Source organism: Liolophura sinensis, chromosome 13 (genome assembly GCF_032854445.1).
Source record: "Liolophura sinensis isolate JHLJ2023 chromosome 13, CUHK_Ljap_v2, whole genome shotgun sequence".
Classification (NCBI taxonomy): domain Eukaryota; kingdom Metazoa; phylum Mollusca; class Polyplacophora; order Chitonida; family Chitonidae; genus Liolophura; species Liolophura sinensis.
Window position 1 is genome coordinate 3,329,992 of NC_088307.1, and position 26,028 is coordinate 3,356,019.

Sequence of the window (26,028 nt, forward strand, 5' to 3'; positions counted from 1 at the left end):
ACTCTTTTTCCAGACAACCAGTGAGGCATGGACCCTCCCATGGATCACTGAATGATCAGTACACATTCCCCTTTACCAAACCTCTGGATAAAGAATCCATCCATGATCGGTACAAATTTTTCATACAATACCGTCCTCCATAGAGGATCTATCATTGATTATTACGCATTTTTCCAGACCCAACAAAAGCTCTCCATAATGGATGTGTCCTTTCCCCAGTAACACCGTCCTTCATCAAACAAGATTTCAGTCTGCCTAATGCATCCCAGTATGATCAGGAAAAATTTTCTTTACCTGGCAAACTCACGATAAAGGATCCAACTATGATTAGTAAACATTTTCTTTACCAGGCAAACTCACCGTAAAGGACCTTGGTATGATCAATAAATATTTTCTTTACTACACAAGCTCACCGTAATCGATTACAGTATGATCGGAGAATATTTTCTTTATCCGGACAAGCTCACCATAAAGGATTCTACTATGATCAGTAAATATTTCCTTTACTAGACAACCTCAATGTAAAGCATTCTATTTTGACACTTTCTTTACTAAACAAGTTCACTGTAAAAGATCCCAGTTTGAGCAGTAATCATTTTCTTTACCAGTTAAGCTCTCCATAAAGGATCCTACTATGATCAGTAAACATTTTCTTTACCAACTAACCTCGGCATACAGGATTATTCAATAATCAGTAAACATTTTCTTTACCAGCTAACCTCGGCACACAGGATCATTCAATGATCAGTAAACATTTTCTTTACCAACTAACCTCGGCACACAGGATCATTCAATGATCAGTAAACATTTTCTTTACCAACTAACCTCGGCATACAGGATCATTCAATAATCAGTAAACATTTTCTTTACCAACTAACCTCGGTATACAGGATCATTCAATAATCAGTAAACATTTTCTTTACCAACTAACCTACAGGATCATTCAACGATCAGTAAACATTTTCCATATCAGGCAAGCTCTGAGAAACATATTCTTCTGATTATCTCTGTGGTATGCATTTTCAGTTCACTCGACTTCAGATGTTCAATCAAACTGTGACTAACTTGAGAAACTGGCATTGTAATAAACTTTGTCATGTCGGGAAGCGAATTAAGCCTTCAGTGTGAGTCAAAACTAACTGGGAGAGCCAGGTTCTTCCATACCTAGGGTCAGCAGGGGGACCAGATCAGACAACAACACAGCCTCATTTCCTTGTGTCTGTCCCACTCCCTGAGCGGCTAGTCCCTCAAGGGCAGGTAACTGGTCCACCACTGGATACAAGTCTGGAGCTACTCCCCCTGAAGGTGCTGGTGGCATGATTCCAACAGAGCCCTGCATACTATGTTGAGCTTCAGCACTGGATGGGGATATAACTTGCTGTAATTGTTGTTGTTGTTGATGTTGCAATGCGGAGGAAAGTGAATGGGCATGTTGCTGGGTTGTGCCGTTCTGCTGCAGGATGGACGGTCTCACTTGTGACTGTGTGGACACATACTGCTGCAGCCAGCGGGCCTGGGACTCCGCTTCTGTGGCACGATCCTGCTGCTCATCTTGAACTTGCGGAGAGGACTTGCAGGGCGAACAGACGCCAAGCTGAAGTGGCTCGGGCTGACATTGCTGCTGTTGCAGCTGGGGAAAGGCCACCTGAGATTGACCCAGCTGCTGCTGTCTCTGTTGTAACTGAGATAAACGATGTTGCTGCTGTTGTTGTAGCCCAGTCAGTTGTTGCGGAGCAGAATGAGGCACAGGAGCCGCACCAACATGGGTTGGGAACGTCAGGCCAGCAGCAGAGAGGTTTGGCAGGGCGCTTGATGCGACGCTGGATGGGCTGGCCCCACACCGCACCAATGTTTGGTTTAGTAGGTTCACGGAAGGCAACAACATAGACTGCAGCAGAAGACTGTACTGTATGTCCTCCATCAGAGAGGACTGTGGGCCTGCTGATGACTGTGGACCTGCTGGCATGCCAGGTACACCAACGGGAGGTTGCGATGTGAACGAGGAAGCTTGCATGATACCTGGGGGGATCTGACCAGATGCAGGCTGGGAAGTTGCAGCAGACACTGGCATGCTAGGCAGAGCAGGTACTTGACCAGGTCCAGACTGAGAGGCTCCTGGGATGCTCCTGGGGAAACCACCTATCTGTCCAGGTGCAGGCTGTGATACTGAGGGAGCACTACCTGTAGACTGAGCCATCACAGGATTCTCCTGGTATGCCTCAGCTGCTAGTGGACGCGTCGGGTTGACCACCTGGATGGGAGGTACCTTGATCTTACTCGGACTCAATACCTGGGTCATTTCAGCACCCTGAAACAGGGAACAGCGTTTGTGTGCATGTGATTTGTGGCTCAAAACTGAACTCAGCAGACATCTGTTCAGCTACAAAATGAACTTCAGCCAACAAAGGATTCAATCAAAGACGCCCAGGTGCCGAAACGTTCATAAAATTTAAGTTGTCCTAAGTAATATTTTTTCACCTCTGTCAATCGCATTGTACCTGTACAAATTGCCGTTTTTCATATTTGCCACCCTATAAATCTGAACTATTTATGCCAGTAAAATCTGGCTTTCTTTTTAATTCTTGCATTTTATAGCTGCTCTCTTTATGAAATCACAGAGGTTTGCCTATAACAGAAACTGGACCCTAAGAGATACATTTACCATTGTGGACTTCAAAGATATCAAAAGATATTTGGAGCTATATTGAGACAATATTTTGCAAGGCAGTATCAGAATTGGTAGCAGTAACCCAAATGACCATTTTCAGCTCTTGCCAGGTCTATTTCATGGTGAACATTACAAAAATATCTTGATGACGAATGACCACTATATAAGCAATCCCCACGACTGGGGGTGGTGGTACATGCCCCTTTGCTATAGCCTACAGAATCTGAAAACTGACTCATAACGGGGAGTATCACACACTATGAAGAGTTCAGTGAGTGAGTGAGTGCTTGGGGTTTAATGTCGTACTTAACAATTTTTCAGTCATATGACCATGAAAGAGTCCTTAAGAGCGCGTGTAATGTGCCTCCCTGTTGCAGGCCGCATTTCCATCGCTCTTTCATCACGTTTATCTAGTGCTGCTTCACTGAAACGACTTACAGAAGGCAAGTAAGCGGGCCCACCCTAGTCAGGCATATCGTGAATTGGACATATTCAGCTTGCTGGGTATGTTGTTCTCATCTAAGGAACATATGAAATACTGACTTCTCCAAGCAGAAGGTTTAGTCACCGGCTATCAAAACAAAGTGCATGTTTTAGGATTTAGAATGCTAATTTGCTCAGACTTGATTTACTTGTTGCCAGCACCATTTAAGTTTATTTTTTGCCTGTCAATGGCAAAAATCACCAAAAGGTAGACGTGGAAATTTCAAGCCCTGTTCATTCCTAAACCATGGAAGAGTGTGAACATACAACATACTCTGAGCTGCCTTTTTAATAATTCAATTAGTTTTTTTAAATTCATGCATGAAATTAGCTCATTCGGATGTACACTGTTATACAGAAACATTAATAGAAACATTAAGGGTTTCCTGCTAATAATAACAGCATTAACCACTCTAGTATCAGAGATCTTTCATTTTCACTTTCTGTAAATACACTAAAACTTTTTCCAGGATATACATGTACTGTCATTCAAGGACTCACAAGTCAGAAACTAAGCAAAAGAGCTCCAATCTAAGGGGAGGTAACATCCTTTTCCATACCCTCTCAAACACTCACCAGACTGCTGACAGATGGCAGGGTAGAGGCAGTAGACGGGTTCAGTACATCTCCCGATGACACCGGCTCTCCTGAACACACAAGTTACATTGAAAACAACATTACTACACAAAATGATGTTCCCAGCAATTTATAAACACACATCATGATTGCTGCATAGATCGGGTTTTATTGAACACTGACCAAAATAAACAGTTTTCCGTTAAAAGTGCAGGATGACACTCAGAAATGTGATGGTATGACACAGTGGTGATGTCATAAGCCGTGAAGTTGACGCTTTTTTCCAAGGGGTGGTGGGGGGTGGGGGGGGGGTGGAGGGGGGGGGGGGGGTAAATCAACGCTTATATACATACATGTAAGTGAGTCTATAGAATAATCCACATTATCCATAATCAATTTTCATTCTAATGATTTGAAAAGGAAATCAAGGAACTGAAGTCATGTTTTGTGGACATACATGTGCTCTTATTTAGGTATTATCCCCATTACAAACTTCACTGATGTACCACAAGAGACCGTCACAATGTTCCCACTTGAAGCTCTGTACTGGACAGTCTCCAATAAAATCTGGCCCAACAATACTGACATCAACGTCCTGAAATCACTAACAACTTGCTGAAAGGTGCAATGACAAAGTCTAGCTTTTCAAATATCTAATCTATAGGAAAACAAAAACCTTTGTCGTGCTCAAATTCAAACAGTGGACATAGTTCATACTCCTTACAGCACGTGCCAATCTCCACGTTCACTTTACATCACTGTCACTCCTTGACAAGTTTGACGTTTGGAGCCTACAGGAAACACGTTTGTTTGTTCAGGTTCAGCATCACCATGGTTCTTGTGGGTCTGTGTAATCAGCATTCATCAATAAAATTGTTCTATGACTAAAGCTGTTCATACTTTAGAAGACAAGAATGCATGTGTGTCAAGTACTGCTAGAAACAAAGGTGAAGACGGATTGTTCGTGTTTTCTGACATCACTTCCTAACTCATCACCGTGACGACCCCAGTGACCTAAGCACTGTTCAAGATTTCTGTACAAATTTTGCCGGTAGACGCAGTGATGGAGAGCGAAGGTGCATAGGAACACATGCGCTGTAAAGGGTATGTACATGGCCAAGTACTTACCACCAGTTGTAAGCTCACTGAGTTTTGAGCTCAGCCACTTGATGTCCATTTCCAGAGTCATCAGACTATCCACAATGTCAAGGTCACTGGTGGTGGCATGGATTAACTGCTCCAGCAGACGCTTCCTGAAACACAGTCACCACAGTCCATGGGAAATAAAGTCTCAACCAAACCTGTACATTTTTCATTCTTTGCAGTCTTCTCTTTAGTTTATCATCTTAAAAAATGATAAAGTAGTTTACTTGGTCGCCTGAAATGTTTTCTTCATATACAGCTACATGTATGCCAACTGAAATATTTAGTTATTTATTTGATTGGTGTTTTATGCCGTACTCAAGAATATTTCAATTATACAATGGCGCACAGGGGAAACCCATGACCATCTGCAGGTTGCTGGGGGCCTTCCTACGTACAACCAGGGAGGAATCCAATTAAAATAAATTCATAAGAAAGCAAACCTTTGATAAGCACTTAACAAATGCACATGTGTGAAGTTTCAAGTTGAATAATTGTTTTTTTTTTTTTTTTAACATTTTAGTCTTAACTTTCCCAATTCAGAATAACCCAGATATTAAAAGAATATACAATACATTCATATCTGCAAAAAAAAAAAAATGGGTATAAAGTTTTTCAGTAATCACACTTTATTTATGTTTACTTTCACTTCAGTACAGTAGCTCACATCAACTTTTTAGAACTTATCTTTATTTCCTCCACGGCATAAGTATTTTTGTTCCAAATGTAGGTAAAATCCTCCGACAACAAGTTACAATAACCAAAATTTCCAAATGCACACACACCTGAAAAAAACATACTGAAAAAAGCATACTATACACCTCAGCATACTATACACCTGTGGCTGGAGGTACATGTACATCATACACAGCTCACAAAGATTCATTACAAACTCTCTTACCGTTTAATTTGCAGTACATCACGCGTTATCTTCATCTCCTGGAGTTCCAGTTCACCAAAGATGGAACCAGAGTCTGACTGTTCGGCAGCTGTCCCCCTGCCGTCCAATGCCATGGCTGCTGTTACTCCTCTACCGTCTGCCTCCTCACTCTCTAGCTGTGGACACAGAAACACACTCAACTTTCTCATTGTCTTACAGCAACGTCCAAAAGTTTTTAAATCACTATTAGACCACACCAATTTATACTTTGGTTTTACAAGCAGAATGAAACTTTTCCATTGTCATAGGTGGGTATAAAAATAAAAATAAGACTGACAAATCATCTAATTTATGGGAAATTTGGACTGCCACAACAATTTTTCTTCTCCAAGACATGCTTACTGGATCAGAAAATGTCTACATTTGACAGAAAAACTTAGTTGATTATCAACTTTGTTTTTATTTCCAGTTTTGGACATTTTCGTGTCAGCTAACCAGGAGCTCTGGCATCCTCCACCCATACATCTACCCATCATTGTTCAAGTGACAACCACCCATACATGTACATCTACACATCATTGTTCAAGTGACAACCACCCATACATGTACATCTACCCATCATTGTTCAAGTGACAACCACCCATACATGTACATCTACACATCATTGTTCAAGTGACAACCACCCATACATGTACATCTACACATCATTGTTCAAGTGACAACCACCCATACATGTACATCTACACATCATTGTTCAAGTGACAACCACCCATACATGTACATCTACACATCATTGTTCAAGTGACAAATTCCTGCGTATGGCAACCAACAATCAATGAACGATCTCCCCACACAGGTTTTACCTGCAGCTGTGGATTCCAACACAAGTCATTAGGGTCAAAGGTTTCAATCAGCTGTTTGATGGCCGATTTAAGGCTTTCTGACTTGTTCCCCAGTTCCTGAAGGATCACTGGCACTCTAAGGGTACATGTGCCAAACAAAACAGAAGTTACATGTCAGAACATCGGATGTTAAATATGAATAAAAATGCTTAAAAACAGCATCACCCTTAGAGGACAGAATGCCGTTTCTAAGGTGAGCGATACTATTTACACACTTATAATTCTTCTCTTGCTTGACGGGCATATAGATGTTAGAGAACAAACTACTGTGGTAATCGGCTAAAAATCTGTCCAGGCATAGGTTGCTCAAGTATCCGATTCTGAGAGTTCTACTGATCCTAGAAAAGCTGGGGTTTGAGGTTTGTTCTGAATGCTTGTTTGACACTGGAGAAATATGTGTTTCAGCACAAAAAGTGTTATTTTTGTAGCTTACCCAAGCAACACACTTTAAAAGAAACTGCAAGTAGAACTGTGACAGGAAACAGAGGCCTATTCTGAACGTCTACACTTACCCTGGGAGGTGATACAGAGTGATACATAACCGCAGAGCTTTCCCTTCAAACATCCATGGGACATTGTACCTGACCGATAAAAAAAAACCCCCACAGGATTAGGGATTGTTGTTTGCACAGATGAACACAAAGTGACCTGTGTACCATGTTGTGAAGGAGGGGCACACAGGGACTGTTGGGGAGACAACTGAGCAAATGTTACAAGGTAATTACAGGTTTTGTTTGATATGAATCTTACGCTGTCCTTAAGGATATTTCCTACGTATAATTGCAGCCAGGTGTTCTACCTAAAATATCACAGAAAAAATTTAGGTCACTTCACACCTGACAAACCTCTTAATCAATTGTCATGGCAAAAGCAGGCTGTAAGAGCTCGTTTATTTTTTAACAATCCACCACGCTGTTGGTGGCGTTGTAGCTTTCTGGAAAAAAAAAACAGAATTGTTTGATTGTATGGCCAATAAATGTCCAAAAATGATGAAATCATACTATTAAAACATTACCAATAAGCACAGAAATTGCTCAAAAAATTTAAGATAGCTTTTAGACAGCCATGCGGATAATGTTGACAGTTTTATATTGCCACCGAGGTCCTACCAACTGTGATACGGAGGAATACAGATTCTCTGCCCAAGGCCTGTATGAGCCAAGACATTGTATGACAGCTGACAGACAAGCAGCTTTAACCTTGAGTTCATACACTTAATTTCACACTTCCAAGCTTTTCAAGACTCTTTGAGTCTTAAAATTCACAATTTCAAGGCTACTCTGAATAAATATTTCTCACATACATTTCACATTGCACATTTTATGTTAATGTGATGACAATACCGCATTTTGAGTAATTCTAGATAAGGGATGTCTGACGAATTTCAATTAGCAACACTGCATTTCTTTAGCCATGGTGCTATGGTGTCACCATTTGCGATTTATCGCACTGTCGTTGCTGCTCAGATTTTGCTCCCTATACTGTAATGTTTTATCATATTTCACATATACACAATTTCAAGGACACTGGAAAACACATTCCCACAAGATAATGTCAGCAATATAGAAAACTCCAGCTCAGGTTGGTTCTCTAGGCTCAATGTAAAGGTTTTCCAGGTGCAACCTCAAAAAAAAAATCCAGAGTTTCCCACCCTGGAAAAGATACTTTTATGTCCAGGCTTTTTAAGGGATTCAGTCTGCTCCTTAGTGATGCTCGATAGTTCTTGACAACAGCTTCTGTAGAATCCCACTGGAAAACCAGGTGAGTGAGTGAGTGCTTGGGGTTTAATGTCGTACTCAACAAGTCTTAGGTGTGACTCGATCAAGGATTGATCCTGGATATACCGGTCCCGAAGCGGACGGAAAACCAGGTCACTGCCAATCGTTTAACATGGCAGTATAAAACAACCAACCGTATTACCCAAACAAGAATTCAGAAGATTAACGTTTAATCTGTTGTCTATACTTTACCTCGATATACCACGTTATGTTAAAACGGGCAGGTTAACAATACTGTACTGTAAAGAGGGTATGTCACAACGGCAAAGGGGCATGCCTCCGTTGTTGTATGAACATACCTTCAGTTCTGATTATTGTGTTGAGGTAAGATTGTACTGTGACTTACATGCCAAGCTCTGTGAACAGCTCGGGATATTCTTTACTGGAAATCACCTCCCTGCTCAAATCCAGCTTCTTTTGTCGCAACTGCCAATAAAAAGCAAATAAGATGTACCAGTGCATCTCAATGGTTAAATACCAATTTTAATACTTGATTATTTGTCATGAATTCTATTCATGTCACCATTCCTTTAAACTGACAGACCTGTAAGCAAATCAAATTTTGCTGAAATAGTATTTTTGTGGTTGATCTCTTGAGGATTGTGTTTTTCTTCACAATGGGTGGCATGTGTGACAAGCGCAGGAGCCTACAAGCACCCAAATGATATTTGTTGATCATGCTGATGGTGTTCACCAAATTGTCTTAATGAATCTCACATGGGTTAGAATCAATACACTTAACACTTTGTCTGATGTTGCAATTCAAAGAATTCTCTTCATGTGAGAGTTGCTTTACAAAGAAAAACGTAAAAATGCAAAAAAAAGTTTAACTGAAACAATATTTTTGTGGATCTCAATCTTCTTCTTGTTGTTTGGTGCAGTACTGTAAAGTACTTATCATTCGCTGGAATTTATTTTCGCGGATTTCCTCCAAAAATGTTTGCAGGAATTAATTTTCACGTATTTAAGAGAATACTGAAAAACAGATTTTAAAATCTTAAAATTTTCCAAGACATAATATGGCCGAAATTATTCAAGCACATCAAACAGGTATCATCATGGGTGGCTTTAATCCTCCTTTGTTTCCTGCGGTGTCGCTAATCCTCGTAATCTGGATCAGAGGTTAAAACAATGGGGGATGGATTATCACTGGGTAAGAAAATTACTTTCGCACCTACCGTGAACAGTACTCAAACAGGTGTCACTTCTTTTCGAATCATTGATGAGTACTTTTAAACACCTGGCAAAGTGACCTGTCACCTTTTGAGCAGTTCAATACAAAACATTGGCGCCAGTCACTCATTCTTTATCAAGCAAAACAGTTTTAAATTGTTTAATAATTTTTCAATTTCAATCGTCCTCTGTAGCAGGTTAGAAACCACAATCATTGCCGTAGCTGTCAAACGGCCATTGTGTTGTTGTACCAAGCCTTAGCACCAGAGTTATATATTTAACCATAATTTCTCTTCCATGCTGCTGAAAAATTTAGCTGGCCCGGCAGGCTTTCTTAGCACAACTCCAGTCACCCTGGCAAAGATTTCACTTCATTATTACTACTACCTGTAGTATATGATTCAATATCAGATATTTTTTCGCTGAAATTATTTTTCCACGGTAAATTATTGACCGAGAAATCCGCAAAAATTAGTTCCAAGCGAAAATTAAATACGTCACAGTATTCCTCCTCGTAACGGGTTGCGTTTTTGAAATGCACATGCATCATAAAATGCAAAATAGCATTTTGTCAAATATTACAGGTATCCCAATGGATACTTGCGGAAGATGTTTACCGGTATCCCAACAGATACTTGTGGAAGATGTTTACAGGTCCCCCAATAGATACTGGCAGAAGATGTTTACAGGTATCCCAATGGATACTTGTGGAAGATGTTTACAGGTATCCCAATAGATACCTGTGGAAGATACTTGTGGAAGATGTTTACAGGTATCCCAGAAGATACTTGTGGAAGATGTTTACAGGTATCCCAGTAGATACTTAGGGAAGATACTTGTGGAAGATATTTACAGGTATCCCAGTAGATACTTGTGGAAGATGTTTACAGGTATCCCAGTAGATACTTAGGGAAGATGTTTACAGGTATCCCAATAGATACTGGCAGAAGATGTTTACAGGTATCCCAATAGATACTGGCAGAAGATGTTTACAGGTATCCCAATGGATATTTGCAGAAGATGTTTACCTGTATCCCAATAGATACTTGTGGAAGATGTTTACCTGTATCCCAATAGATACTTGTGGAAGATGTTTACAGGTATCCCAATAGATACTTATGGAAGATGTTTACAGGTATCCCAATAGATACTTGTGGAAGATTGGGTGTTTTTTCTGCAGTCAAGACTATTTTACTTATACGATGGTAGGCAGCATTATGGTGGGAGGAAACCAGACTAATCTGCATCAAAAGAGTAAGGGCAGATGTTAAAGCTGATTTTAGTCAGACTGGTTCAATCCAGAACCTAGCTGAGCACATAAAATACAGTTCCTGGCCAGCTTATTCCTAACCATAGCAAAATCAGCAAGAGCGGGATTTGAAAACGCATTAGTTGGCTAAGAAGCTCCTGGACCGGTATTACATGTAATTTCCATACTGTTGTAGAAAACATCAACCTATGCTGATAAACCAATGTTGAAGTCACAGATAAAAAAAAAAACATATAATGAAACTGTACATCTTACACTTGAGACATTGTAACCATTCGTATGCAGTTTATGAATTCTTACCACAGATCGAAGTTTATCGAATTCCCAGAAGAAAGCCGCGATCTCCGCGCTCGCCAAGTATGGCTTGTTGTTGAACTTCACCAAGTGGACGGTATATTCACTGGTCAATTCAACCCTGTCGGGAAAAGTCAGGGGATTTCAAACGCCATAGTCACATTTCATAAATACATGTACATACACTGTAAATCTTCAACCTTTTCAATAAATGAAATCACTTTTTGTGGTCAAATTTATACATACAATTATTATGAAAATAACACCAAAAAATGATTTGCTTTTGTCAATAAAGACAAAAATTTCATAAAATTATGCAGATTATTTCTGTACACCCCCTAGTTTTTTTCAGAATGGTCACTGAGGAAGCCAAAAAGGTTAACGAATTCGGGTATATGTTTAAACTGATTGCCTGACAATTTATTCGAGACCTTTTCATACATAAGATGGCAGCCATTTTTATAGATGGAGGAAACCAACGTGCTTGGGGTACATAACCAGGTTTGGAAAGTTAATACTTAAACATTTTTCCACTTATGGTGCACGATTTTAAAGGCTGACAGGCTGCTTTCAATGAAACATTAGACTATGTAAACATCCAGTTGAATGTTGCTGACCTGCGTTCTGTGGGTGAGGCCCAACAAACAGTGGTAGTGGTGGAATCTACAAATTCTCGGCATTTTCAAGGCTGGGTTTGAACCCTTGCTTCGGGCTGCCGAAAAGTAACAGTGGCCCTAAAGTGCAGGCTTGGAATGAAGTTATATCTTGTATAATGTGTGACGATAATTTTGAAACACCTGGCACTGTTCACTAAATCTGTCCTAAAAAGTTTTCAGCCGACAATTCGTTGCACTTGCTTTATTTCTCCTAGCAAAGTACAAATGTTTTTTGATCACATTCTCTTAACTTAGCCTTAATGATTTCCGCTTTCAATGCAACTTTGACACATATTATCAATGTAAATAATGAAGTCATCATCAAGATTTTTCAGTCATTTGAAAAAGAGAAACAAAATTTTACCTCTTGACAAATCTTGGACGGCTGGCAAGTAGGGCTGCTTGGCTTGCGGCCTGTTTTTGTAAAGCTGCTAGCATCTGGAAACACACACAAAAAAACATAATAATATTATTTATTCATATGATGGTAGTTTACCACTATTTTCCCTGAGTACATGCACATGACGATCAGTTCCATATAGAGGAAACCACAGCATATATGCACATGACGATCAGTTCCATATATAGGAAACCACAGCGTACATGTGCATGACGATCAGTTCCATATAGAGGAAACCACAGCGTACGTGCGCATGACGATCAGTTCCATATTGAGGAAACCACAGCGTACGTGCGCATGACGATCATTTCCATATTGAGGAAACCACAGCGCCCGACATGAACTATCAAACTTTCCCATTGTCGTGACTGACATGTTTGACAGACAGACTGGCACATCATGTTGATGGTAGACAAATGGTCTTCAATGAACACACAAGGGCTGTATATCTGAAATATTTAACATTGGTTTAACCAAACAAACATTGTCATGACTGACAAATTTGACAGACAGACTGGCACATCATGTTGATGGGAGACAAATGGTCTTCAATGAACACACAAGGGCTGTATATTTGAAATATTTAACATTGGTTTAACCAATCAAACAAACAAATTCAAGCTAACTCATTACTCCCTTTCACAAACATGATGGACTCAAAACTCACTGAGCTATATGTACCAAAAGACAAAAGGAAATGTATGACCACCATTTTATCTAATGTTTGATCTGTAAAAATGCACTTTCTAATTAAAGCGCAAAAAGGCCTTTAAATGATACTTCCGATACCAACATGTAGATTTTTCTAAGAAATTTATGAAAAATTCACAAAACAACTCTTCAGTGGCCCTCATACAAATGGATGAATCAATTAGAACTAAGCCAAATGTATTAGATAAAACATGCTAAAGTTGACAGGTAGTATTCCCTATCAACTGCTGACAATCTTTCAAACTACATTAACTTACAAGTACATGTACTTTCTTGGGGTGTAATAATAATAATAATAATAACAATAATAAAATTAACTTAGACTCCGTAGTCCATTCTACCATTTAGGCTGATCCTCCATGGAAGTGAGAACGTAAATATACACTATTCACATATATGTACAAGTTAAAAATGAATCAGCTAAAAACACTCATCCAATTTTTTTACTTAAACATTAAGAGTTTAGTTTATTTTTTGATACATTAAACATTATGTTCTCAAATGAGGTGAAATCCATCAGCTTAAACATCTGCCACCTTTTAATTTTAATATCATTTATGTCCAGTCCAGTTTAGGCTGTAAAGCTCTAACCATTTTGTTCTTGTTTCTGCCACCTTCCCCCCACCCACCCCCTCCTCTTTTTTTTTTGTTTTGTTTTGTTATTTTGCCAGCTCCAGCACTCCCAATAAAAGCTGTACTCTTGTTTTACAAGTTCCACATGCTCAGTGCAAACCCATTTAGCACTAGCTGACAGATTAGCCCGCCCTGATTAAGCCACCTACACACTGGGCTAACCTTATCTTGACCTGCATACTATATCCCCTTGGTATACCTGAACATATACACCCAGCCAATAAAATCAATCAACAGGACAAAAGCAGGACAATACCGTTTTGATTGCCACAGAAAGGGACCTGGCCACAGAGAATGAAAGGCGTTGACCAACCGTGAACATGTCTGTAAATATTTAATGCTTCTCGGTCCAATTATGCTAATTAGGCACTCGTGCAAAATACCCCAAATGACCTAATATTTCCTCCATAAAAGTGTATTTTTAGGGCCAAATAAACGTCACAAAATACTTTTTTTTGTGCTAATACTTACAATTTGCCAGTATCATCATCCCATGTCCCAAGCAAACCTCAAAAAACCTTTCTAAACCCAACAGAACTCTCAGAATCAGGAAATATGGGCAAGTTAGTCATGGAGGAAATCTATGGTCATTTCTCAGGTATTGCACGAATATTCACAGCATTCCCTTCACTCTTGAAAATCACACTGACTTAATTCAAAACCTTAAACTTTATGTATGTCATAACCAATTTTTCTGTAGGTAGATAGACATATATGCTGAAACCCTGGTGAACAAAACTTTATCAAAATCTAACTACACTGGAAGCTGTTCTTGCATAAAAATCACTAAAAGATATCATTTAATTTGCAGAAGTCATGTATAGATCTGCTTGGTTTTTAACTGAATTTGAGGGGCCATCTAAACCTAACATTTTATTGTAAAAGGACAATATGAATATGCAAGAGTTCTAGCATAGCAACCACCAACCAATCAGAAAACACAAAATCTATATAATTATGTGCAAAACTTATGCATGAATCCAGCTCATTTTCAAACAAAATCGGATGTTTCACAAAATAAAACGCACACAAAATTTAATAAGAATTGGACAATACCAAAAGAAGTTAACCGATGACCAACCAAAAGCAATAAATTCATTAAAGATGCAAAAGTTTCAAGGAACTGGCTAGTTTTCTAGCTTGATCTGAGGTCTTGCGCATTATTAGTTTTCATTAAGGTGAAAGAAAAGTTGAACAAATGGCCCACAAAAGTAGCAATATAAATACCAATATAGTCCTTTAATTTTGTAAACAGAATAAAAGTACACCAATAAAACTTTGGAATTTCTTAAAATATGAAGTCTTAACTAAAGGAAGTCTAAAAAGTCTGAAATACAAATAACCCTATCTAAATTTGTGTTCCTCTGGAACTTCCAACAACAAAATGGTTTTCTAGATGATAAAAAAAAATTCATTTAAATTCAGAATGAAAAAGGAAGTTTTAAAACCAGTCTTTGTATCTACAGCTTCAACCCTGGGACATGTATTACAGATTAACCTCAACAGACAAACATTTTGATCTTCTCAACATATGTTAGGAGAAACCTTCCGATCGTACTTCAGTTTAAACAGGAAGGCTAGAAGAACAAAAATCTTTTTTTCAGTAGGCTAACAGGATGGAGAGGAGAAAGGAGGGGTAGAAGCGGAGATGGGAGAAGGGAAAAGAGAAGGGAGGTGGGGGAAGAGGAGAGGTAGGAATTATACTGAAGTGATTTTTGTCACTCTGCCAGTGCTTTAATCAAACAGGTTTTCCACCTGGGCCAACCTAAACAGGCAAGAGAGCAAATCGATCTGTTTGGGCATGTTACAGATTTTAAAGACCCAGTTACACTCTGTTTCACATGAGGCTGAAGGTCACAAACCCAGTAGAGGTTACTGCAGCATTGTAATTTTAGCACAAACAAAACAAAAACGGAAATAAAACAGTGCCATGACTTTCTTTCCACTTGAGCGGTTTTATACAACTATCTTCATCCATTATTAAAGAGCCAGTATATATATATATACACACCTCAAATGAATAGGATCCTGTGAAATCACAGGTACAAAAGCTGTGTGTAGTGTAAGGTTTGAAATAGACTATAGCCACTTAACGGTAGGCTTGTACAGCAAAGTAAAGTTAAAAGTCTTGGCCAGGGTTTGTTGTGACTGCCTGTGCACACAGTGCAGATCTAAAAACGTCAGTACAGGTCCACCACATGGCAGACATCAGACTTCTGCTAGACTAATGACTATAACTCCACACCAACTTGTCACTGTCACTGGAGAGACAAACAGCAGGATAATTACCGCACCCGAGAGGGGAATTCTCTGGATTGTCTTAACGAAGGAACTTGCCAGAAATTCATAAGGTGAGTATAGACATAATTCATATACCAGGTGGGATTCCTGAAGCTATTATATCCTGCTATCTCTATGAACATATTTACACACATAATTCTTTGCAATTTTTTATTACAACAATTCTATGTCACTTCTTGGGATTTTGACTGTCTGACAGAGTTCTTGAGAAAAAAGAAGCTTAGAGAATATAAAAGTGTTCCATTCTAAAAGAATGTTTGATTTTCACCCAACCAGCCACTTTCCATAACGTTCAGCAGGATGAAGGGAAAACCATATACCATTTATAATGTGAACATCACTGGGAAGACAGTTTAAGTTTAATGAAACTTGAATCTAAATTCCTTGATATTCTGATGACTTCGAAGAAACTTAAACCTAAATTATCTTATACTAAACTTCATTTATGAGAAGAAAAGTCTGATTTCAAGTTTCTGATGGCTGAGTTTACAATAATGGGTCACAAAGCTATCTTAGACTTCATTCAGATTTAGTCTTAACATGTGGTGCGATTTCTGAACTTAGTACTGAGCTTAAGCACAAATTTGCATTTGTCATGATTTGTTTATTTGATTGGTGTTTTACGCCATACTCAAGAGTATTTCACTCATACGATGGTGGCCAGCATTATAGTGGGTGGAAACTGGGCAGAGACCGAGGGAAACCCACGACCATCTGCAGGTTGCTGTCTGACCTCCCCACGAACGAGCATTTGTTATGAAAGTCTATGACAACAAGCATTAAATTAAAAATTCCCATGGTAAGTAACATTTTCAAACAGTAAACTGATGTAAGTCTGAAGACCGCTTCATGTGAATCAGGGCCAAGGAATGATGTTGCAACGACAATCGATCTCGACTCGGTTTAAAATGACTGAAAACACCTAGTAATTAAGAATTATGATTTAGCATAAATCTGCCTATTAAAGATGAAACTTCTTGGGCAGCTACCTTTATACAGAACTTAAAACTGTCAGTGTTTTCCTATAATGTGTAATCACTGAAATATGTGTAATACTGTTTACTTCCCTGTAAATTTTGTCTATAATCATTAGATCATCTACAAATTTAGTTGTTTTTTTGATTATTGAGGTTTAAATGTGTTCTCAAAGTTTTTTTCAATTCTACAATGGCAGCATGAAGGTAGCGGGTGGAGAGAAAAATTCTTTTATTAAAACGATATGTACTCATAAAATATGAAGTAAATCATTTGTTGTACATTTCCTGGGGATAGACATGCCTGTTCAAATCAGCATCACCTGCTTCTGTGAGGCCATGGCCACCTACAAACATGTAACAACTTTGAGCATGTTTCACAAGTAAATGCTTTTCCTCAGGTACACGTATTGATTTTATAACGACAATCGTCAGGCAATCGTCCCGAGACTCCTGGTTAATCACCACAAATTTCTTTGATGTCCAGCACACCTGATAGGTAAATCACTGAGGCCAGCGAGAGAGAGTGTGAAGGAAGTAATGTCATGACATGCAGGTGGTGTAGTGGTACACAGTCTGTGGTCCTTGTGTTTCAAGTGCTTTGATGTAACAAGCTCAGGATAGGGTTCTGGACTTTTACTCCAGAAGAACTTAAAGGATCTAAGCACCTCAAATGTAAAGACGAACAGTTTTAAACGAACAATCTCCTCACCTGGCAAGCTACTGGAAGTCTTCCACTGTCTGGAAATGCAATTCAAGAATCTAACTACAATATATGATCACGCAAATCTCCACAGAGAAGATGGAAATCTTTGGAGGTGATAAGGTGCAGATTAAAATCCAGAAATCAGACATCACAAAACTGCTGTTCTTATCTTTTTTTCAAACTTATTCTGCTCATCCATTTAAAACTGACACGAGTTCGACAATGCTGAATTACAACTCACTATCAAACTACTGAATCCCAATAAAGACCACACGAGGAAAGATGTGCATACACCTTGAAGATATTACATACTACACAGAACAACATATACATCAAGCACCTGTTTCAAACTCTCAGTTATAGAAAAAAAGAACTTAGAAACCACAGGAGCAGTAGAAGCCAAAAGTACGGAAGCCATATTTAAAAATTCTTTGCTATGGAATTGTCTTTTTTTAAACTCTGGTTAATGAATAAGGCAGAAGTCTGAAGTTAACATTAACAGAAGTAAATTTAAAAACCTACCAAAATCACAATAAGAATGTTAAGGTACGTCATTTATTTCACATATTTTTAACAATGGCCTTATTGAAATAAAGAGGAAACATTGATTTACATATTTGTACTCTGTAATTTTTTAGATACATGCACATGCACACTACTGTGGTCGATTTATGGGGAAATAAAGCAGGCTGGGCCAGGGAAAATGTAACCAGATGAGGATTTGAACCTGTGACTTCATTGGTCATGTTGGTCAAAGATCAGGAAACGTCAGTATCCCATCTGCCATAAAGGGAACAGTGTGGCCAATGACTATGATCACCTAGCAGAGGAAAGCTACCAAACAGGCAGCTTAATAATTAAAGGACAATGCTTACACGTGTGCATGTGTGTAGGTTTTGTGTAAATGGGAACAACTGGCATCATTTGTAATACTGTCAGTTTCATGGACATCAAGAATGGAGCTGGCTGATCAAAGATTCGATACCAGCATTTCTGTTAGCCATGGAAGCATTTCTCTTACAAGATATGGAAGCATCTAACTACTACCCTTTGATACACATGGGCTTTTATATTTACACGACAAAGACCTAAAGACAGCCGTTTAGACTTTCCTGAAGACTTGATCGCTTAAGAATATAGGTAATCAATAGATACAGGTAGCGCTGCCCACTGTGGACAAATGTCAGCAGTATGGGGGTGTCATATACATGTACAGAAGGATCAGATCTATTGACTTTTCATAGGAATGAACCACACTGGAACTTGTCCAAGAAATCAGTCAGGTAAACCATCCAGGTGCAAAGGTTTACTTGTGAACATGAATTGATTTCCCACGGGCCGGGCTTTCACACAGGTATCCGGTATGTCACCTTAAATCACTGGCCTCCTATTGGCTTTTCATGGTCACAGGTATACACGTACCATGGCTCTTGGCCAGCTTCGTTAGCTCAGGTAACTAAGTGTAATTGGAGTCAATCCAATGGAAAGTTTTCCCTCACCATGATCACAGCATGTTCATCAACACCCACATGTGTTTGTGTGTTGTTTTACTGTAAATATGAACAAGCCGAATACAGTAGGCAGCTTTCAAAGTAGGAAATTAATCGAAGGAGGATTACTTTGTCATGGGTATGTACCAGTAACAGATACCTTGAAAAGACTACATACCTGTATAACTCCAGAGAAGTAATACACTGTATTTCCTCTAAACTTTGGTATGTAAAACTGCACTCTCAGAAGCAGGAAGGCATTACAATGCTACTTTTCATGAAAATACTTCACGAAAAGACATGAAGTAGTTGTATACAGTAGATGAATCAGTCAGAATCAACGAAAATGCTACGCTTGAAAAATGCTAAACTTCAGGCATTAAAATGCTACTTTTCATGAAAACACTTCACGAAAGACATTAAGTAGTTGTATACAGTAGATGAATCAGTCAGAATCAACGAAAATGCTACGCTTGAAAAATGCTAAACTTCAGGGAAAATACAGTAATTCACAAGACAAGAAAAAAAACAAGAACTTTGCTCTGAAAAGTATGAATTTTCAAGCACTAACATAATGGTGGAGGAAAGTCACGAATCAGTAGTTTTTGGAAAATTTGGAATTGAATCATGTATGTTTTTGTAATCATACATTGTACCTAGATAATATTTCAACGCCTTAAAACTATATGCATACATATACCTAATTTGGTACATTCATTCATATGAAAATACAACAGTATTACTTCTATGTTAACAGCGGATACTTTTCTCAGACCATACCTCTGTATATGTATGTCACAGATTTAGAACAAGTGCATAAAAATAACATTTCTGCGTCAATAGAACCCTATTTTCAGAGCACAGACCCATCACAGTTTATCTACAGTCTGACACTGTGGATTAACGGGGTTTGTCGTACAAGTTATCACCCCTGGTCAACAGGGTTTTCACATACACATGGATTTCCAAATAAACCATCATCACTTTTCATGACCAAATCTCACATGACTTCCACAATATGAAAAGTGAAAATCTAAAGACAAGACTGCAGCAATAAACAATGCCATGCATGGATCAGGTAGTTAACAAATCAGACTGGGAAAAAAATCAACCAGCAATTCACGGATTTGCAAATAAACCGTCATCGCTTTTCATGACCAAATCTCACATGACTTCCACAATATGAAAAGTCAAATTTGAAGACAAGATTGCAGCATTAAACAATGTACATGCATGCATCAGGTAGTTAACAATCAGACTGGGGAAAAAATTACCAGCAATTCACGAATTTCCAAATAAACTCATCACTTTTCATGATCAAATCTCACATGACTTCCACAATATGAAAAGTGAAAATGTAAAGACAAGACTGCAGCAATAAACAATGCCATGCATGGATCAGGTAGTTAACAATCAGACTGGGAAAAAAATCAACCAGCAATTCACGAATTTCCAAATAAACTCATCACTTTTCATGACCAAATCTCACATGACTTCCACATTATGAAAAGTCAAAATCTGAAGACCAGATTGTAGCACTAAACAATGTACATGCATGCATCAGGTAGTTCACCATCAGACTTGAATAAAAATCTACCAACAACAATTCATGTGATTAACTACGTGTACAATACTATATTCAGTACAAACATTGGAACATACATAGCAGGAAAAAAATGATCGATTTTTTCTTAACTCTATAATTTTCGGGTTTAAAACCACAAAACTGTAAAAATTTCTGAAATGATTGAAAAAACAAAAGCCTGAATTCCAGGGTTGTTCTAGAAACCTTCATTCGTGAGGATTGTTCCAGCACTGTGTCAGGTATTCTGCCAGAAAGATTTAGAAAAAGTTTTTTCAATTCCCCCAGGAAATTTGATTTTATGAAGCAAAAAAAAAGCCTCAATTCAGGACATCTTATTCTCAAAACTTTCACTTCTAAGGGTTGTTCTAGCACTCTAGTAATGGATTCTGCCAAAAATATTCCGTAAACTTTCCATAATTTCCAAGAAATTTGATTTTATTTAAAAAAAAAAAAAAATTTCTATAAAATTCCACTTATTGTAATTGAACCTTTTTGCATGTTTCCCTGGTGTTTGTTCAAGCATATTCTGACTGCGTTGACTGATAAAATTATACACGTACTTTTTATGAGGCCCTGAATCCTTCACATTAAAAAGGTGCATAAAGTTGCTCTTTCATATGAGTAAAGGTTGAAGAATTAGGGTAAATCCTGAAAACTTTTTTCTTGGATGACCATTGCACCCCAGTGTAAGCCATTCAATCAGAAAGGTTCTGGGTTGAACTCTTCCACAGAACCACTCTGAAATTACCACCACAAATAACACCACAAGATACATAAAGGCTTCCTCACTCACATTATAGCCTGGACCTATAGATCTGTCTGACCGATCACAGGCTGGGGCTGAAAAGGAACTGTCGTTCTGTTTGTAAATGGCACTGTATGTCTGACAAAACCCGCTATCTGTTTTCTTTTTGGTTTATTTGGGGCTGTCAATTCAGTTCATGTCAGTGTCAAAAGTCAATCCCTGACTGAAGAGCAGGCATAAAATATTTGCACTCAGGGGCAGTTTCGTTGCAGACTTTTATCGTTCACGCTGTTGACATACATAAAAAAACTAAACTCATTTGTGTATTGAAATAGCAGCACCTACATAAAATGCAGGTTGACATCGAGTGAACAATTTTTATAACGACAACCTTGAACACCTGACCATTTCTAAGTGCTAATCCTTTCATACACAAAGGCAATGGAATTCACTGTCTAGACAAATTCACAAACATGCACCAACCTGGAATAGTCCATTTCACTTTTCAAAATACAATAACTTACTGCATTCTAAAAAAAGGCCGTTAGAGCATGTCTTCATGTCAAAATAAAGTAAATAACTCATTTGACATTTTGCAAACCTTACTGTGATGAGATTTCAGTCTTAATAGTGGCAACAACTCTGCGATCAGATGGTTTAGATTTTCAGGTAAATTAGACAATGCCTAAGTTAGATAATGCATAATTTAAATGTGTAAATTAAATAATGCATAACTTAGACAAAGTGTAATTTAGATGTATAAATAAGATGATGCATAATGTAGATGTGTAAATAATGTGTAAATTAGAAAATGCATAATTTAGATGTGTTGTGTGAAAATTAGATAATGCATAAATTAGATGATGTGTAATTAAGATGTGTAAATTAGATAATGGGATAAATTAGACAATGCGTACCTGTACAGTTATGACAAGACTCAGTGTATGTATGAATGTATATTTGGGGTTTAACGTCGTACTTATCAACTGCTCAGTCGAGGCGGAATCCATGCTGCTAAAGTGTAGCTGTCACTGAAGTATCATGCCGAAGACACCAAACAGAACACCCCACCCAGTCACATTATGCTAATACTGGGCCAACTAGTCCTGTTTCATTGCTCTACGAGCCTCGCAGTGAGTGGCAAGATTCAGATCGTGCTTTTAGCTGCCATGGTATTCTGTAACAAACTGGGCTCTGACACTACAAGTAACACTACTTGTATTTTGTTTTTTTCGTCAGTTTCAGGCTTAACATGGATGAAAACCACTGTGATGAGAAAGGTGAGAGGACTCCGCGTGACGTTGTCAGCGAGGTTATTCCACGGGCCGTCGTCTGCTGTCCTCTCTGTGGGGAGGAGTTTAGACAGCCCAAAATCCTGCCCTGTCTCCATAGTTACTGTCAGCAGTGTCTTCAAGGGTATCTTGCTCATGCTACCAACACGGAATCCAGGGACAACATCCGCTGCCCAGAGTGCAACACAGATGTTTTCGCAGACAGTTACGATATATCAAATTTGTCAGATAATTTTTTTGTCAGACGACTTTTGGATCCAATCAAAACTCAGCAGAAAAACGACAAGCAGTGCAGGCAATGCTCTGGGACTCTATCTGGTACCAATGACTCAAAGTCTGCCGGGTTTTACTGCGTAAACTGTGAGGAACATCTCTGCGCATCTTGCACTCAATCACACCAAGAAGAAAATGAGACAAGTAGCCACAAGGTAGAGCCAATGGAACCAATTAAGGGAGACAACCCAAGACAAACATTACCACCAACGAATGGCACTTCTTCTCTTCCACAATGTTGCAAGTATTACGACCCCTTGGATGTCGGATCCCTGTTTTGTGTGAACTGTGATATTCTGACGTGTTCCGAATGCTGCGTTAAGAGTCACAGTAGTCACAGGTGCGCAGAGCTGAATGCAGTCGCCATGAACTTTGAAAACAGAGTGGACGAACCCCTGCTGGACCTGGAGGACAGTGCTCATCAGCTGTCCGAGAACTTGACCACCATGACCCAAGCCAGAGATGACCTCCTGGCAAAGCAGAAGAAACTGTGGGACTGCGTTGTCAGGCGCAAAGAGTTCTTGGTGGAAATGATTGAGAGCTATGCTCAGACAGTAATCGCAGAAGTGGATCGGCAAGTCGAGCAGAAGTTAGCCAAGGTTGAGCAGGAGAGGGTAAACACTAAGTACCACATCTCCTCCATAAATGCTGTGTTAAATTTCACAGACAATCTCTTGGCCTATGGCACAGACGAAGAAAAAGTGTCCCAGCGGAAAAAAATCGGTGGAAGAATACGAGAGTTAAGTGAAATGGAAATTAAAGATGAAGTCCTTTTGCCCACAGACTTAGACTTCACACAACCAGAAGTTACTGTGGAAACCATTTGTGAGATGTTCGGAGAACTGATAGGAGCTGCATCTTCCAGCACACTGCGTCAAGAACAACGAAACCATCCATGCACCAGCAATCAAACCAGCATAGACTCTGGTCATTTCAGCGAAGTGAACGGGGAGATGACAGACTTAGGTGCCAGCCTTGATGGTAGACGATCATCTCTCAGCAGCTTGCCGGAGAAACCTGACAGAGTTCGCAGAAAATCTGTCCAGTTTGACAATCATGTAACTCAGGCAAGGTATGAGACAGACCACATTTTCCACTTGGATGATTTCATCAGAAAATTCCCAATCCCGTCCGGAATTGAGCGAGACTGTATTAAGGGTATGGGCATCAACAACAATGGCGACATCATTATTGGTGCCGTTCACACGCAAGGTCAGTGTATCTACATTGTGGAAAAGCGTGGAATAATTCGAGGCAAGGTACCAGTGGAGGGCTGGCAGATTCACTCTGTGGCCAGCGACGGTAAGGTTTCCATGATTGTAACTCGGGGCAACAATCGCTACAAAGTGCGCGTTCTCTCTGAGGATTGCAACAGGCCACTTGTGGACGAGTGTCACATCCAATGCTATGGCTTCAATTTTGTCACAGCAAACTCGCTCAGCCAAGTCATAATTGCTGCAAACAGGTATGGCAAAGTTTGCGGAACAATGGGCAAGGCTGCCAAATCTGGAGGAAACATTGCCATCTATGATAAAAGGGGTCATCTGCTTCACAGATTTACAAACGAGAACTACCAGGATTTCAATCTGTATGTTCTGGAGAGGCCTTGTTGTGTGGCCGTGGACAAGGCTGGAAACATTTACGTCGCCGACGCCGGCAGCCACCTGGTGGCAGGGTTTAGCAGCTCCGGTGATCTCCTGTTTACATTTGGGAATAGCGACACAAATGACGATGAAATTTACGAGGGACCAGACTCTGTTGCATTAGACTACTGTGGTAATCTGATTGTCACGGACAAAAAAGCCAACAGAATAGATATCCTAACTGTGAGGGGTCAACTCAAAAAAACCCTGTACACAAGTGATACACCCAAGTTTGTATCTGCTGGCCTGGACAAACAGATCATGGTTACCTCCCCTGAAGGACTGATTCAGTTTTATGAGTACATGCATCTCTGAATACCAGATATGATACACTAAACTTTCAACAAATTAGAGTAATGCATTTAATAAGAAGGAAAAACCATGTTCTTGATAAAACATGGAAAAGTATTGCAGTTATAACATGCCAACTTCAGGTTTCTTAAAACTGAAAGTTTTCCGCAAACAACATTTTGAAACATTTTGAGAAAACTATGGGGTGTAGAGGAATAATATGTACAATTTTATGAAGCTTTCAAGAAACTAATCCTTCAGGATCCATTTTATTGAAAAAAGTGCTTTAAAGGTTGAAAATTTTAAGGATTTACAGCATGTTAAAATGTCCACAGTAGACCATTTTAGTTTCCTGTACATATGTATCTGAAGGCTCATCTTAAAATTAAAGACCAGGAAATATGTTACCAACGTCCAGATGTTAACAGATGAAATCTACATACAAAATTTGAATCATCCTCCATAAAACACTCTATCAAACTTGTGAATCAACTGTGATATTAACTGTCTGTATAAGGCCAGGAGAAAATCTTAGGCCTGCTATTTATTTAGGCTTGTTTCAGAGCATAATTATGCCAGAACTTCTACAATTAGATACTCTTGGCAAAGCCATGAAGTTAAAAACCAAGTTTTACAATCAAATATCTATATAATGTAGAATTCATGTTCAAAGACTGGACAAAATGAGGTGTTTTCATGTGCACAGTTTGATTCATATCTAAGATGCTAAGAAATCTTGGCTGAGACTTGACTATCATTGCAAGGTCAACTGCAAAGTATTTACTTTTGTTTAGTTAATTATTTGATTGGAGTTTTATGCCATACTCAAGAATATTTCACTAATATGACAATGGCCAGCATTATGGTGAGAGGAAATGAGGCTCGTGGGAGACCCACAGCCATCGGCAGGTTGCCAGACAAGTCTTCTCATGTGCGACCGCTTTAGTGACAGGCTCCTGGGTCATTATGCTGCACTAGCATGCTAACAACTAGTTCCATCATTTACATTTGCAAAAATATATGAAAATGAAAGAGTGTCAGCTACTACAATGTCATGATGTTTCAACATCAAAATGGCAACCCTGGTATTTGGAAAATATAAGATAGTCCTTTTTCTCATAGCATGTATTTAAATGTGGCCAAAGGTAAGCTATGGATTCC

At 39.0% G+C, this 26,028-nt stretch overlaps 2 protein-coding genes across 3 annotated transcripts; one reads left to right on the forward strand and one right to left on the reverse strand.

Moving 5' to 3' along the window:
• LOC135480415 (uncharacterized) lies at positions 1–17,183 on the reverse strand. The gene is made up of 10 exons (XM_064760244.1): positions 17,166–17,183; positions 12,188–12,261; positions 11,174–11,288; positions 8,777–8,856; positions 7,165–7,233; positions 6,614–6,728; positions 5,772–5,926; positions 4,856–4,980; positions 3,728–3,798; positions 1–2,308 (listed from the first exon to the last, which is right to left on the reverse strand). Exons 1-10 carry the CDS (start codon positions 17,181–17,183, stop codon positions 1,136–1,138), a joined length of 1,995 nt encoding a protein of 664 aa, XP_064616314.1. The 3' UTR covers positions 1–1,135.
• On the forward strand, positions 15,749–25,883 carry LOC135480567 (tripartite motif-containing protein 2-like). 2 transcript variants are annotated; one of them, XM_064760432.1, is made up of 2 exons: positions 15,749–15,918; positions 22,608–25,883. In XM_064760432.1, exon 2 carries the CDS (start codon positions 22,621–22,623, stop codon positions 24,889–24,891), a length of 2,271 nt encoding a protein of 756 aa, XP_064616502.1. In that variant the 5' UTR covers positions 15,749–15,918; positions 22,608–22,620; the 3' UTR covers positions 24,892–25,883. The 2 variants fall into 2 exon arrangements, with proteins under 2 accessions (XP_064616502.1, XP_064616501.1); XM_064760431.1 differs by having other exon boundaries at positions 22,614–25,883.
• The last annotated feature ends 145 nt before the right edge of the window (positions 25,884–26,028 follow it).